Source organism: Peromyscus maniculatus, chromosome 6 (genome assembly GCF_049852395.1).
Source record: "Peromyscus maniculatus bairdii isolate BWxNUB_F1_BW_parent chromosome 6, HU_Pman_BW_mat_3.1, whole genome shotgun sequence".
NCBI classification, from domain to species: Eukaryota; Metazoa; Chordata; class Mammalia; order Rodentia; family Cricetidae; genus Peromyscus; species Peromyscus maniculatus.
Window position 1 is genome coordinate 64,505,602 of NC_134857.1, and position 16,137 is coordinate 64,521,738.

The 16,137-nt window shown below is 43.8% G+C and overlaps 1 protein-coding gene across 7 annotated transcripts in view; it reads right to left on the bottom strand.

Moving 5' to 3' along the window:
- Trim2 (tripartite motif containing 2) overlaps positions 1–16,137 on the bottom strand; it is a 155,795-nt gene that overhangs the window by 9,090 nt on the left and 130,568 nt on the right. For all 7 annotated transcript variants that reach the window (XM_076574319.1, XM_076574323.1, XM_076574324.1 and 4 more), the window contains exons 7-8: positions 5,287–5,390; positions 4,769–4,936 (exon numbers count right to left, since the gene is read on the bottom strand). In XM_076574319.1, coding sequence (XP_076430434.1) covers positions 4,769–4,936; positions 5,287–5,390 — 272 coding nt within the window. The remainder of the gene's footprint in view (positions 1–4,768; positions 4,937–5,286; positions 5,391–16,137) is intronic.

The following is a 16,137-nucleotide window of genomic DNA, read 5'->3' on the forward strand; positions in this document are numbered from 1 at the left end:
GTTTTTAAAAGCACCTTTAATAATATCCAATGTCATTTTAGAAACAAATATAAATAAAATAATGTCAAAGGTTTAGTGTAAGCGAAGTAATAGCAAACAGTCACCAGAGGCCACCACTACTGCTGTTAGATATCACGGTCATTACTAAAATCTCAGGCATGTGCCATTAAATCTTAGGAGAATTAAGTTCTACATGGTTGGAAGTCACATCTATTCCATCCACCACGGTGTAGTCAAAGCCTGCCACACTCACTGGTGCATAAATGGTACTCGACAAATATTTGTTTAGCGCATTAAAAAACAAAAGTCTGGAATTATTTATAAGCTAACCTAATTATGGCTATTAAGTGTGTGTGTGTGTGGGGGGGGGGTACATGTGTGTAGAGGCCAGAGGTCAACTTTGGGTGTCGTTCACCAAGAGACATACACCTTGTGTTTTGAGGCAGAGTCTCTCATTGGCTTATAGCTTGCTAGCCAGGCAGGTTGGCTGGCCAGGGATCTCCTGGGATCTGCCCTTCCCAGCCTCGCCAGCACACATTTATCATCCAGCATTTGTGTTTTGGTGATCAAACTCAGGCTCCCATGCCTACATAACAAACGCTTTACAGACGGAGCCATCTCCCCAGTTACCCAGTCATGACTGCACCCTCCCATTTTCATGGTGCTTAGTAGGGGGAGCAAAGCGTTCGTTTTTTTTTGTTTGTTTGTTTGTTTTTGTTTTTGCTCTTTTAACCAACCATATGCTTGCATACACTTTAGTTCTGTATTTGTTGATTCAACTGTCAGAACACGGTCAAAAGAACAATCCACGTTGAACAACACCTTGGGGAACTGTGAGGAGAGGCTCCAGGAAAAAAAGGCAGAGGGCCTTTTACCTCAGGTGCATTTTGTTCCCTGGATTGTTCTTGGACGTGATTTCGTGTCTCCTGTGACAAACATTTACATTTTCAATTTATATGTTTATTCTTGTTGGATGTCAGAACACAGCTATAGAACCCAACCTGGTCAGCGTAGCCTGAATCTGGATATGGCCTTCTGCCTTGCTTTTATGCTTTCCCAGATATAATCTGTAGTACGTTCCAGGCAATTGTGTTTAAAGTGGTCTGTCCTGAGTTTTTGAGTGTTTTGCCTACATGTATGTCTGTGCATCATGTGTGTGCTCGGTGACCTCGGAGGTCAGAAGAAGGCATGGGATCCCCTGGAACTGCAGTTACAGAGAGTTGTGAGGCACGTGTGAGTTCTGGGCTCTCTATAAGAGCAACAAATGCTTCATCCACTGAACTGTGTCTCCAGCCTCCACGTATGTGTTCTTAATTTCCTTATACAGCGATGGCGTTTTCTCGGAATCGGACTTTTCAGGTGAATCTTTATTCTTCCAAGTTTACAAAATGATGGAGAATCAGGTGTGACCTCCTTAGAGCAGAGACACCAGTACTTTGAAAGGAAACATCTTGTCTTAAGCCAGGGAATGCCTTGTGTAAGTTTGGTTCCGATGCTGCAATGGAGCCCAAGGATCAAAGCGTCTTTAACATAATGGCATGTAAGGAAATTGCTCACGTTCTTTCAAGTCTGAAAGGAAGGGATCCTACGAGATCAAAAGGAGAGCTGGCACTCTCTTCATCACTGCCTAATAGGACTGCTACTTAACATTATAAACAACAGCAGTTACTTAGAATGACTCAACCACATAATACCAAGTGGATAATTATCTCGGATGAAAACAGAAGCCAAAGGATTATCTTAGTTCTACCAGAGGACGCCGACTGGGCAGATCTACAAGCACAACTCAAAGCTGAAACCGAAAGTCCCTTTCTGCCACCTCCCACTACTGTTTCCAACTCAGCTGCACTGAATTCTACCAAGTTAAACAAGGAGCCATGCATTTGGCCTCCCTGTGTTTCCTCTCTATCTTAGAGTAGGAAGAAACATAGTTCAGATTTGGGCATTAGACAGTTAAAAGAGAGCACTTAACCCAATGAATGGCTTGCAAGTTGAAGAGGAGAAAGCTGAGACATTTTAGAGTACAGTACCCATAAAGGTCACCATATTTGTGTTTATATATATTTTTTTTTTTCTGATTACAAAAGACTCCCAGATGGGCTGGAAGGTATAAGCCACGAGGGAACATGAAAGAGAAGACATTAAAGGAGACAGAGAGTGATAAATATTAGACTACAAGACAGATGTCTATAAAAAACGGTAGTAAGATGTTACACATTGGAGATAATTAGGAAGAAATACATAAAGACTGCGGCGGTAAAAGGTAAGACAGTTACTCTGCTGATTTCACTAAGTCCCATTAAAGAAGCAAAAGTAATAATCTCTGGATTATTGTAGCCTGCATACCTGGATGAACTTTTTTTACAGTGTTTTTTTTAACTCAAGTGTTTGCATGTGCTATCCCTTCACCTTAATGGGTTCTAATCAACATCTGTCCTGAAAAGGTTCTTGCAGCAATAGGCAACATCCTCCCCTCTGTCCTCTAGGGGGCAGCAGTGCTCCACAGTGTGTACTGCACTGACTGCCAGCAGTGCCCAACTCTAAGCCCAGTTCTTCCAAGTATTTATTGTAAGTATTGAAATATCAAGTCGTGTGTGAGGCATCCCCATCAGGGAGTCTTTCTCTCTTAGCTAGAAAACGCTTGCTTAGTACGCAAAAGCTGCTGCAGCATTGGCTGCAATGTACAGATCGATACTCATTTTGCTGGAGGATGAAACAAGAATAAGCAGGTTTTCTCCAAACTAGAGGACTTCTGAGAAGACAGCCACCGGTTTTCTTCATATTCCTACCAGAGCCGTCACATTTGGGTGTTTGGAAGACACAGAAAGGTGAGAGAGCTTTCTGTACACATGACTGTTATATGGGGCTATTTCCAGCGGAGCCAAACGTTCAGGGTCTACTCAATACCCATGCTCAGTGTTAACAAGGACAGTCATTTATTTGCCTCACATAAAACAAAGGCTCTAATCTGAGAGTAAAAACATATGTCACTCATCTCATAAATATTATCTCATCAATGTCGTGAGATGATTGGGGCAATCCAAAGACTTCAAATGCCTGCAATCAGAGACTGAGACCCGCCTTAAAGATTCCAGAATGGGTTAGGAAAACACACTCCCTTCAGGGAAGGAAGTGGTGTGGTGGCCACCACACACTTGCCTGGGGCCATGAAGTCCGAGTCACAGCTGGTGGCACAAACTTTATGTTTTGGAAAGGATTACAAGGGGCATGGAAAAGATCATTTCTTACATGAGACGCGTGTAAAAATCCAGGAACAAAATCGCATTTACTTTGTACTCAAATCCTATGAGATAAGTGTTTTCACACTCTGAATTTAAGTACTCAGAGAAATGATTTAATTTTCCAAAGGCCAAAGTTAATAAAACACAGAAATGGGATTCCAGGGGTTGAGCTGAGGGAAAGTCCATGTTGTCAGATCAATTAGAAGCCTTCCGTAGACTGGGTGAGGGACTGTATAAAGCATGCTACACATGGCCTTCCAAAGGACCGTTGACCTGGTGTCTTATAGTCTCGTGGATATAGGTACAGATGGGCTGAGTGGCAGCAATTCTTTGGTGACATTTCAGAGGAGAAGGCTATTGTCACTGCTGGGCTACCCTACTCTTTGGTGACTTGTGAGGGAACAGGAGCTGTTATGGTTGGATCTTGAATATTTCCCAAAGACCCCACTGAGGAAGGTCCCCACTGGTGTTATTGAGCGGTGGCAGGGCCCAGTGGGAGAAGGGAGGTCACCGGGGCAGATCCCTGAAGGAGGCTGTGGAGCCCCGATCACTTCCTCTTTGCTCTGCGTTCCTGCTGCCATGAGGTCAGCAATGCCCTCCCTCATATGTGTCCCTTCGCCACAGGACCAAAGTGACCACAAGAGCCCAGTGACTGTGGACTGAAGCCTTCAAAATTGTGGACCGAATTCTTCCTAAGTTGGTTTTCTTGGACATTTTGTCTCAGCAATGAAGGGCTAACTAACAGAGACACCATTTTTACATTTTGCAAAAGAGGATAGCAGAGCAATAGCACATATCACGTGACAGGACCCCAGGCTGGAGGAGAACTGGCGTCACCCCTCTACAGCCTCCATTTTCTTTTCCTTTCTAGTTGTATTCGACATTCTTTAATGTTGTGTTCCCAGGAACAACAAATAACGTATGGCTGACATTCCTTGTGAGTGAGGATTTTTCCTTCCAGGTACCTGTGCACGTTCTAAAGGTGAGAAATGGACATTGTAATGTCGTTTCTCCCATGTGTTCCACCACAGGCCTGAGAAAGTAGAAAGCACTCTGTGACATTCTGGAAATTCATTTGAGAATCACAAACTGCCTCTTTACCATCCTTTGCAGGGGGCTTTTTTTTTTTTTAAAGTCAAATTAAGGTAACCAATACAGTTTTCCAATAAACATGATTTTTTTAAAGCAAGCAAGCAAACTATTGCTTTATAAAATAAGTCACATTTAGAATATGTATGGGTGTATATGCATGTATGTGCATCTGTATGCATATGTATGTATATGTATGTGTACATATGTATGTGTATATATGTATGAATGTGTGCATATGTGTGTGTATATGGGAGAAAGAAGGCAAGTTTATAAAATTATCACAGTTACTCTCATTTAGTAAAACTGAGTTTGATGACCCCATATGAAGAATTAAGGAATACTGACTAGACTGGATTTAAACAAAGAAAAACATAATTTACTGCCATAATTTTTGTTCTTTCTACTGTTGAGTGGCCAATGGTGGTCACTCTTACCTTAAACTTCCCGTCACTGGAGAAAATGCTAACCCACTTGTTATCGTAATCCGCGATGATAATGTCCCCACTAGGGTGCACTGCTACCCCAGTGGGCCGCTGTAGCTGTCCGGGTGATCGTCCTCGGATGCCAAAACGACTTTTGAATTGCCCATCGTTGGAAAATATCTGTACAGTGAATTTACACACTCATTAGAATCTGAGTAGCACAGAAATCACCAGGACAGGAAAAGGCATTTGCCAAATACACTACAGATCAGAACATGTCAATGTTGCTTAAGAAATCCCCCATACACACACACACACACACACACACACACACACACACATACAAACACACACACACATACACACACACACACACACACACAAGAAAACAAAATTAAAACAAACAGAAACAAAAGTCTGCATATTCCTTCCCCCCCCCCCCCCCATTTATCTTGAATCTAAAATATACAAGTATACACACCTATCTCTGGCCAACACAAGCAGTCAAAGACACACACGTAGGGCTGTACCTGCACACACTGGTTGTTACTATCTGCAATTAATATCTTTCCACTCGTAGATGCAGCTACACCTTGAAGGTTTGTAAATTCTCCTTTATTTCTTCCTTTGGTGCCTAAGAATAAATGAGAAAAGCACAGAAACTAAGTTACAAGTAATTAGGTTAGCAAACAAATAATTCAAGCTTCGATAAGTAGCCTGAGAATACATTGTCTTTTTTCTTTTCTGTGATAGAGATGGAACCCATGGCCATGTGGATGACTTAATCCATGGACTACTCACTTTCTCCTTCAGAACAATTAAGTCTTTTTTTTTTTTTTTTTTTTTTTTGGTTTTCCAAGACAGGGTTTCTCTGTGTAGCTTTGCGCCTTTCCTGGAACTCACTCTGTAGCCCAGGCTGGCCTTGAACTCACAGAGATCCGTCTGCCTCTGCCTCCCAAGTGCTGGGATTAAAGGCGTGCACCACCACCGCCACGACCTGCAAAATCATTCTTAATCGAGTGCTAATTTTCTCTAATCAATCTGTAGCTGAATATTAATGTGGTTAAAATATATTCAGCTTTCACAAAGAAATAATAAAAAAAATTCCAGCTATGGAGTTACAACAGGAGAGGAGTGTGTTTTAGAGTTCTGTCAGAATCTCACTCTTCCTCAGTAGCTCTCAGGTCAAGCCGAGACATTTGGCCTTCATAGCACATAATGCACCCTAAAGCCACAGATGTATGAATGAGCCCTGTGGTTTTCACACGCTGGATCCACTTCTGCATTCTTCTCTAAGACTTCGTTAGCTATGTATAATCCTGATGACTTCTTTTGTTTTTGTCTTTTTGTTTGTTTGTTTTGACAGGGTCGTACTATGTGTGGCTTAGCCTGACCTTGAGTTTTGCCCCTTGCCTTAGTCTCCATAGGCCTGGGCGTCAGGTCAAACCTGCCACACTTGGCCACTGGACTCTGATTACAAGGACAGATGAGAAAGAGAGAAGGAAAGCGACAGTGTCCCATTGGTATGTTCACAGTTATCCCCCTTTACTTCAAAAGATCGCTGAATGTTAATGGGTGGAAAGAGACAAAGTACCTAAAAATGACTTAGAAAGCTTAAATTTTAATTCCTAGTGAGAAAAACAAATGATCACTTAATGTATATTAAAAGAGCAGTTTAGTATTTTTTTGCTGTCAATCCAGTGCTTGAGGAAAGCCAGGAGGGCATGCGGAGGTGGCTGGTGTCAGGCTCAGGCTGAAGGCTGGCCTGGGAACTGACTCTTCAGAAACGGAACTGAGTTTAGGATTGAAACCGGTGATGGATGAAACTCCAGAACCAATCAACAATAGAATTGCTAGGCAGGACAATTTTGGATCAGCTGGTTTTCACCAGACTGCAGTGGCCATCCTTGTACCAAGGTCCGGGCCCTCTTAAGCTCCTCTGTGTCTTCTGTGTCTAATGTCTCCAGACATGAGAGAAAAAAAAATTCAGATCCCCAAAGATAAAGCCCTGCATCATGAAGGAAACTACTATTTCATAGGCATACCACTTGATCCACAAGGATCTTTGAAATAAGCATGAACGCAGAATGAGTGAACATGTTTTTAAAATGGTAAGAGCAGGGCACTGGGGTACCCAAATGGAGCCCCAGCAAGGCAACTGCTTGAGCCCAGGAGTTCAAAGCCAGCCTGGACAACAAATGTGAGAGCCAGGCTCACAACAAGCAAACAGACAAATAAAAATAAATAAACAGATAAACAAGATGAGTTAGTATCTGGTGATACAGATGAGAAAGTGTAAAGAGAGATGTACTGATGTGGTTTGTTCTGGGCCTCCCTGCTGATGTCTGAATAACTGGACACGGGAATAGCACAACTGAGGACTAGGAAAAGTAAGAATACTACGTTGTTCACTTTACAAGCATCTTTTTAAAAGTGGTAAGTGTTAATATTCTGACCCTCCCCTTGGGACCGCTCTGGGTCCTGACAAAGAAGTTAAGTAAAAACTCCACCCCTTTCTCTCTTTCTCTCTCTCTCTTCCTCTCTTCTTTCCTATCTTCTCTTTGTCTATTATAATAAACCGTTTCCACACGGATGTACTGTCTGGGTTGTGAATGTTTACCCACCTCCCCGCCGCCATGCCCACATGGAGTGGGTCACCCCCCAGCCTGCAGCGCATCTGCCCAGCATGCCAACATGGTTCCCTGCACAGTGGGATATCCTGGCCTGGCCAGCTGGGGGTTTCCCACGCGTGAATAATTCATAACAGTAAGGCCAATGCTTCTAAGAAAAGTAAGAAACTAAACCCCTGTTTTTCAAAAATACACCCAGAATCCCAGCACACCCAAGGATGGGGTGAAGAAGGAGAATGGGGTGAGACAGATAGTCCATGTCCCAAAATAAACAAGTTTAAAAATTCATAAACAAAAGCATGAAGTTATCAGAAGGAGGCATCATGACCAATTTGAAAGCAAGAGTCTTGGGGCCCATGGGTGTGATGTCTTAGGTCAGTCCCAGAAGCTGGCAACCAGGATTCAACCCCTGAAACCATGTAAAAGGCGAAAGAGTGAACAGACATTCAAGTTGTCCTCTGACCTCCACACATGCAGTGGCACATACATACATACATACACACATACATACATACATACATACATACATACATCATCATCATCATCATCAATACATTGTTTTAGAGCCAGAGGCTTATTACTAGGAATGGAACAGAAACAAAAGAAATGACCTGAAGGAAACCCCAGTGCTGTGGAGCCTTTCACGTGTGGGTGACCAGAAACACAAGGGGAGAGCCAGACACCAGAGCACAGTAGATAAACAGGGATTGCTGTCCTTCAGGTGCAGGCAGGGACAGATACCACCTGCGGATCTCCTTCCTTTAACCTTTTGTCTGTCTGGGAAGGACAAAGGCCATTGTGTTTCCAGAAGACTCAGTGGGTGTCAGGAAATGGAGAGAACAGTGTCCCTGAAAGCCAACACTGTCCTGTTAAAAAGATTCCACCGACTCACAAAACACACAGGGGACGTTGGAACAAGGGAAATATAGGGGCCCAGAACACCAACACGTGTCTGTGCTGTACAAAAATAAGGCCACATTTCTGAGCATCAGTAGAAATGGGAAATAACTGTATTGGGGCGGGGGCGGGGGGGGGGGGGGGGGAAGACATTTAGTTAAACTCCATGTTAACCCAGTCAGAACCCGAGGTGGGAAGATTCTTTCTGCACTGAAGGAGAGAACTGGGTCACCAGAGCATTGGGACAAAGCACAGTGATGAAAAGAGGTTTGGCAGGCTCAGCAGGGCCACTCAGCAGGTAAAAGGCATCACCCTCCATGGACTTGCAAGCTGTCCTGTCCCGAATCCCACATAAAAGAGAGAACTGCCTCCCAAACGTTGTCCTCTGACATTCACATGCATGCTTACACAGACACACATCACACACACACACACACACACACACACACACACACACACACACACACACACATATCCCACCACCACCACCACCACCACCACCAACAACAACAACAACAACAAAAAGAAGCGATCATTTAAACTTCACTGTGGTAAAACCTCCCTCTCTACCCATCTCCTCCTCCCTTCCTTCTCTTCAGGTGCTGAAGACCAACCGTGCCCCACCCCAGCCTTGCACAGGCCTGTGCTGTATCCTGCCCTCATTCTTATGAGCACCTTTGGTCTTGTCAGCAATCCCACCACTGTTTCTTTTTCATGAACAGTGTTGGAAAGCATGGCGGATGAGTGTTTTTCCTGAAGCTTAGACGTTGGCATCAGCGTCCTCTTGGAGGACAATTGATGTGGATTACTTCTTATTGAAAACTGAAGCAGATGCTGAGCAATGCTGTGGTGGTGTGAGGATAGAATATTCAAGTGTTTGTAAAGTAGCTTATCATGAAAATGAAGGAGATAGAAATTATGGAAGTTGGAAATTTGGGGGGATGCAGCTTTACATTTCCAGCTCCTTAGGAAATTCTGTTTGGTCTACAGGCAAGCCTCTCCTTTCTCTCTACGGTATTCTACATGAGTGAGGAGGTCTGGTGACGCAGCTCAGTCAGAGAGCACTTTCCTAGTGCGTTCAAGACCTTGGGTTCAATCCTTGGCCACACAGGTGTACACACACACACACACACACACACACACACACACACACACACACACACACACACACTGAAAATATGTAATGAAAATGAGTTCTTCCATAACACAGATATATCAAACAACACATACATAGAGAGTACTTATCCAGTCTTTTCCTGTCTCGTTTAATGTAAATAGATTCATTTCACAACTACTTGTGTTAGCTACTAATCAACAGAATGTTAAGGAAGTTATAAATAATTTGGGAATAATCTCTTAAGATAATTAAACTATTTTTTTCTTCTGGATGCTAAGCCAGCCTCTGAATCACAAGAGGGATTTTCAAGCCAACAGCTTCTGAGCCCTGTGCCCCTTGACCACTTCCAAATGCCCAGGAGGTGAACCCCTAAACTGAATGCCGGGGACCAATAATATGTATCTCCTGTCACCACCCACCCCAAATTAGTATGCGAGATTCTCTGAATGAAAGAATCTACCAAAAAGTTACTGAGGCAAGAATAGTGTCTGATAGGAATTCCAACCATGCCCCCACGGTTGCGCACACCCGGCGGGACACTTAGTCATTTCCGCCTAGTCATTTCCAGGTCATGGGCGTCCTATGTCACCCATGCCCTGTGGCTGCGTGGTCTTGTAATCGCGCCGTGCGACCACGTGATCTATGCACATGGATGGAGTAGCCACATGGGCCTGTGTGCACAGGCGCAAGCTGGCCCTTAAAAGATAGGCCCCATGTCCTCCCGCCCCCCCCCACCCCCCCCCCCCACCCCGCTTCTCACATGTGTTCTTCCACAGGCCTGATCACGTCTATCCCTTTCTCCTTGTCTCAATAAAACTCTTGTTAGTGGATTCTGTAAGAGTGCCGCTAAAAACCATCAGTGTCTAACACAGGATATCCAACCATGCAGGCGCTCAGTTAATGCTTGCTAAGTAAGTGAATTCACGAATAAACTTCATGGCGGGCAGTAAATTGTAACTCATGTTGCATCATGAGAAAATGAAATGGTCAGCAATTTGCACAGCACTTTCTTATAAATTCTCTCCCATGAATCAGCAGAACAAAGAGCATCATTTCCATTGTGCAGATAAAGGAGGTTGGAGCTAGACATCACAAAGGCAACCAGAGACGGAAGAAAAAACAAAACTGCATTTTCCCAATACACACACACTTTTTTTTTTTTTCCCCAGCTGTGGCAGTGCGTGCCTTAATCCCAGCACCCAGGGGTAGAGACAGACAGATCTGTTGCATCTGTGAGTTCCAATTGAGCCTGGCCTACACAGGGAGTTCAAAAATAGCCAGGGATTTATAGTGAGGCCCTGTCTAATAATAATAATAATAATAATAATAATAATAATAAATGTGTGTGTGTGGGCGTGCGCACGCACGCAGGTGCCCACAGAGGCCAAAAGACGCCCCTGCAGCTGAAGTTACTGGCTCTTCTGAGCCATCCTATATGGGTAGTGGGAACTGAACTCCAGTCCTTTACAACAACAGCCATCTCTCCAATCCTGTGTTGTTTCTTTTTAGACTTTAACATGCCAGTTTTTTTAGGGGGGGGCTCACATGGATCATTTGGTAGGGGCTGACATGGTATCCATGTCAGAGGAGCAGCAGGTCACAACTGAGCTTCAGAAGATTGGCCTACCAAGAAGCAAATTACTGATGGGTGACACTCTGCTAGGCAAGCCCCCCCCCCCCATGGCTTCAGCTCCAGAATGTCTCTTGCTACTGCTGTGTCTTTACATGTTTGCTGCTGCCATTTTTCTCTGGTATCTGGCATGGTGTGAATGGATGTGGGGGGATCCCCACTGCCTTTAATGTAGTGTGATTATCTCATGGAAATATCCCGTTCTATGGGGCATGTTCACCTGTGGATTATTATGATGATGGTTTCCTCTTAAGCTGTACTGTTTAACTGAAGCAGTGATTTTATACAATAATAGTGCTAGTTTAAATAGAATTTTGATGACTGAGAGTTTTTAATAAATACAGTAAGGGATTGTGATAGAGATTAGTTTAGTGGGAAAATTAATATAGGGAATGGCAGGACATGGTGCAGCCCCCACCCCTGATGATAGAGCAGGGGCTGCAGAGGATAGAAAACAAGAACAATGTTGCACAGGTAGGAGGAGCCATGTAGGCTGTGGTTTAGGTTAATGATTAAGAAAGACAATTGAGTCCCAGAAGCTAGCTCAAGTTCTTTTACTCTTAATGTTGGGAGATACGTTCATGGGTTTTGGTGTGCAGCACAGCTAAAATAAAGCTTTAAATAATGACCTAAGGTTAGGTTAAGATGTTTTTGTTAATGGCTTTGAGGTAGAAAATCTTGGGGAACAATTTAAAGTTTAGAAAGGCACATAGTTGAGTGAGGGACTCTTTGAGGCCAAAAATCAAGAACAAAGACAGTTAGGTTATTATTAGCTGATGTGCCTTTCTTGCTAGGATGGGTTGGTGATCAAGGGTGATTGTACCCATTTCTGCCCTCAGCTTCCTGATATAAAAAACTGTTGATGAATGAGTGTGCACCCTGAGGATTGAAAGTAGACCTGACTTTTTTATATATAAATGTTTAGATTTGTGATTCTTTTAAGATTTTTTTTTTTTTTGAGACAGGGTTTCTCTGTGTAGATTTTCACCTTTCCTGGAACTCATTTGGTAGCCCAGGCTGGCCTCGAACTCACAGAGATCCACCTGGCTCTGCCTCCCGAGTGCTGGGATTAAAGGCGTGCGCCACCAACGCCCGGCTTGATTCTTTTAAGATTTTTTTATAAGATTACATTTTAAGAGAAATAATAAAGTGGTTGATCCTTTCCTTGTAACTGCAAAACGCAGCCTGCCAGGAAAAGAACTGGCTGAGAAAAATACCTTGCTTCCTTACACTTCTGTTAAATCTACAACGAGCTGCTTGGACATGAATGTATGTGGGTTCTTGGGAATCATTTATTTTTCACCTGTGGTATATAAAATGTTTAAACATGTAAGGGAAATGGGAAACATGTTTTTCACATGTATTCATTGTAATCATTCACTTGAAAAATAGAATGCAACTAATAGGTATTCTGTACCCCAATAATAGGTTTCTCTGCCAATGCAGTAAGCCAGATCAAGCCAAATTAAAAAGTAAAAGACCAGGTATATTTGAGCAAAGCACTCCTGGGTGAATCCTCCAGCCCCCAGAGATGAGGCCAGGCAAAGAGGGCAGGAGAGAAATCACATGGCTGCTCTGAAGAAGGGGTCTTAAATGCCCTCTAGGCACTGGGGCAGGGGCAGGGGGAGGAGAGAGGGGGAGAGCATCATGGTAGGTGGGGTCTTGAGCAGCTAGCTGTTGCCTGCACCAGAAATGCAGAACTGGGCTCCTGCTGGCTTTTCTGAGAGGGCGGGGTTTGGAGAGAGAGAAGGCTGAGCCGGAGATTCCAGCTGAACAGTGACCACATTGTAATTTTTATACCACTTGAAAGACTTGGCTGGGGTATATAAGCTGTGAGGGAACAATTAACAACATATAGAAGGATATATCTGGAGAGAGGTAAGAAAAGAAATAAAGAGATGAGAGATAGCCGGGCGGTGGTGGCGCACGCCTTTAATCTCAGCACTCAGGAGGCAGAGGCAGGCAGATCTCTGTGAGTTTGAGGCCAGCCTGGTCTACAGAGCGAGTTTCAGGAAGGCTCCAAAAGCTACACAGAGAAACCCTGTCTTGGAGAGAGAGAGGGGGAGGGGGAGGGGGAGGGGGAGGGGGAGAGGAGGGGGAGGGGAGAGGGAGAGGGGAGAGGGGAGAGGGAGAGGGAGAGGGGAGAGGGAGAGGGGAGAGGGAGAGGGGAGAGGGAGAGGGGAGAGGGAGAGGGGAGAGGGAGAGGGGAGAGGGAGAAGGGAGAAGGGAGAGGGGAGAGGGAGAGGGAAGAGGGAGAGGGAGAGATCCTGAAAGTGTATGTGTGTTTTCCCCTTTTTCATCAGTCCCAGGGGATTGAGTTTCACTCCCTCAATAGAAAATTCAATTCCATGGTTCCCCCTCAATTCCTGAGCTGCTGAAGGCTGGTCCCTAGGGCAGCAGTATTTCCTCTTAAAATCTCTTAGATAACTGCACCCTCCCCTATTGCACTGTGACCTGCTTGACTGTATCCCTCCCTGCACCATGAGCTCCCCAAGTGAAGGAGTAAGATCTGTCCTGTTCCCTGCTGCACTCTGACATCGTGTGCTCAAGATGGGAGGTGGAAAGTCACCCACAGGCTCTAGTATTGAAGGCTTGGTCCTCCACCTACAACACTAGCAGGAGGTGGTTGAGCCTTTAAGAGGTGGGGCTTCGTGGAAGGTAGTTAGGTCATTGGTGGTGTACCTCGAGGAAGACATGGGGTCTTCAGCTCCTGGTCTTCCTGACTTTGCTACCCAGTCACTATGAGGTCAGCACTTCGTCGGATAACCCACAACACGAGGTGCTGCCTTATCAAAGGACCCAGAGCAATGCAACCAACCAATCATTTACTGGAACCTCCAAAACTGTGAGCCAAAATAAACCTTCTCTTTTTACTTAACATCTCAAGATGTTTATTACAGAAACAGAAAGCTGATTAACACACAGCACAGTGCCTAGTACTTAACAAATACAGTAACTATAAACTACATCTTGTTTCTACTTGAAATACAGGGAGAGCTCCTGAGGATGAGATTCTCAAGGGACCGAGGTAGAAATCTTTTTTTTTTTTCCCAAGGGAACTCTTTATTATAATTATTTGTGTGTGTGTGTGTGTGTGTGTGTGTGTGTGTGTGTGTGTGTATACAAACATATTTGTGTGTGTGTGTGTGTGTGTGTGTGTGTGTGTGTGTGTGTGTGCGCGTGTGCGCGCATGTGCCAGTGCAGGCCAGAGGTCAACTTCAGGTACTGTTCCTCAGGAGCTGTCCACTTTATGTTTTGAGACAAGGTCTTTCTCTGGGACCTAGGGCTCGTGGCTAGGTTGACTGCCCAGCAAGCCCCAGGCAGGAATCATCCTGTCTCTGCCCCTCTCCCAGCACTGGAACTACAGGCATACAGTATCATGCTCAACTTTTTATGTGGATGCTTGGAAACAAATTCATACTTGCTGGGCAAGAACTTTATTGATTGAGCTATCTCCTTGGGTAGGAGGGAAATGGAGGGAGGGAGGGGAGGAGGAAAAGAGAGAGAGAGGGAGGGAGAGATATATTGAACATTTCCTGGACAAATCAAAGGAATGAATTCATCACCCAGGGACTTTCAGACATGTGGCCAGTTTCTTGTGTGAATATCATCATAACTGGCATGCGATATAAATTAGATTTTTTTCTTATTTTACTTTATTTCTTAATTTCTCACAATATATTTTGGTAGGAATCTTATAATGAGCTCATAAACTGGACCTCCTTCATCACTTCTTTAAGAAAATGAGTGGTGGCTTACAGAGGTGAGGCTAGAAGAGGGACATAAAATAATGTAGTATATTGCTGAGAACTCTTTGAGCACATGCTACCCGAATACTATTCTCTTCTATTCTATACACATTTTTTATTCTATATGCTAGTGGACCAATCCCAGAGCCTGAAGAAAGCTCTGAGATAGACTGCTTCTCCAGCCCTGCACATCCATTTAAAACAACGGATTTTAACTGAGTGCTTCATTCAATTTTCTACCAACTCATTGAAGGTTGGTGTATGAATTATATATTTTGAAACAATTCAGTTGTGATTCTTTCCCTCCCTCCCACATCTTCCACTTCCCCTTTGTTCAATGATGCTCTTTATAACTGACTACACCAGCTCATAACTCGTAGTCAGCAAACCCAGAAAGCAATTTCTGCATTTCCAGAAACTGTTGTCAACAGGAGTTCTGAGTTCCTTCTCTCAACTCATTCAGAATTATTTTCCAATTCAGTATTTGAGAGACACTGTAATTCACTTGTGTTATATTCACTTGGGCATTCAATTAAGCTGTCAGGTATGGGAGGTACCACAGTACTCAACTTTGGAAAACCACACAAGTTAAGGGGTGTTTAAAAGGCATAGCTTTCACTTCCTTAAGTATGTGTTCCTTCTGTGGTAAGGATAATTATATCTTATCCTGATAATATTGCTTTTGAGGAGCAGGACTGAGGGGTTGGGGGAGAGAGAGCTCTGATTCGTGGCATTTGCCCATTTCCAAAGAATAAATGATCCTTGGTGATTTCAAGTAAATACTATAGAATTATTAAATAAGCTAGTGCTAGCAGCCTCCAGCATACCTAATATTATTTATTTCAATCACACACACACACACACACACACACACACACACACACACACACAGGTATATTATATTGCAGAGTTAAGGGAACTGAAAACACTACTATCAGTAAGATGAATACCTGACTCAAAAAATGCCTGCTCCCTTATCCTGCTTCTAATCACCATCTAGAATTCCTTTAACCTGTTTTTATTTTGTTTTGGTTTTGGTTTGTGTGTATGTGTGTTTGTTTATTTGGAGGAGTGGAGTCAAGACAGGGTCTCACTATATAGCCCTGGCTGTCCTGAAACTCACTATGTAGACCAGGCTGATCTTCAACTCAAGGCATGAGCCACCATGCCCAGCTTGAGTTCCTTTAACTTGTATCACTAACATTTCCTTGATGCTCCTGATTAATAATTAAATAATTAAAGAATTATTCCAGGGACCAAACCTGGGCCACCAAGCTTAGGGAAAAAAGTGCCCTTACTGACTGAGCCATCTCACTGGCCCAAGGAAAGGGTATTTAGATCATGTAGGTTATGTCTTG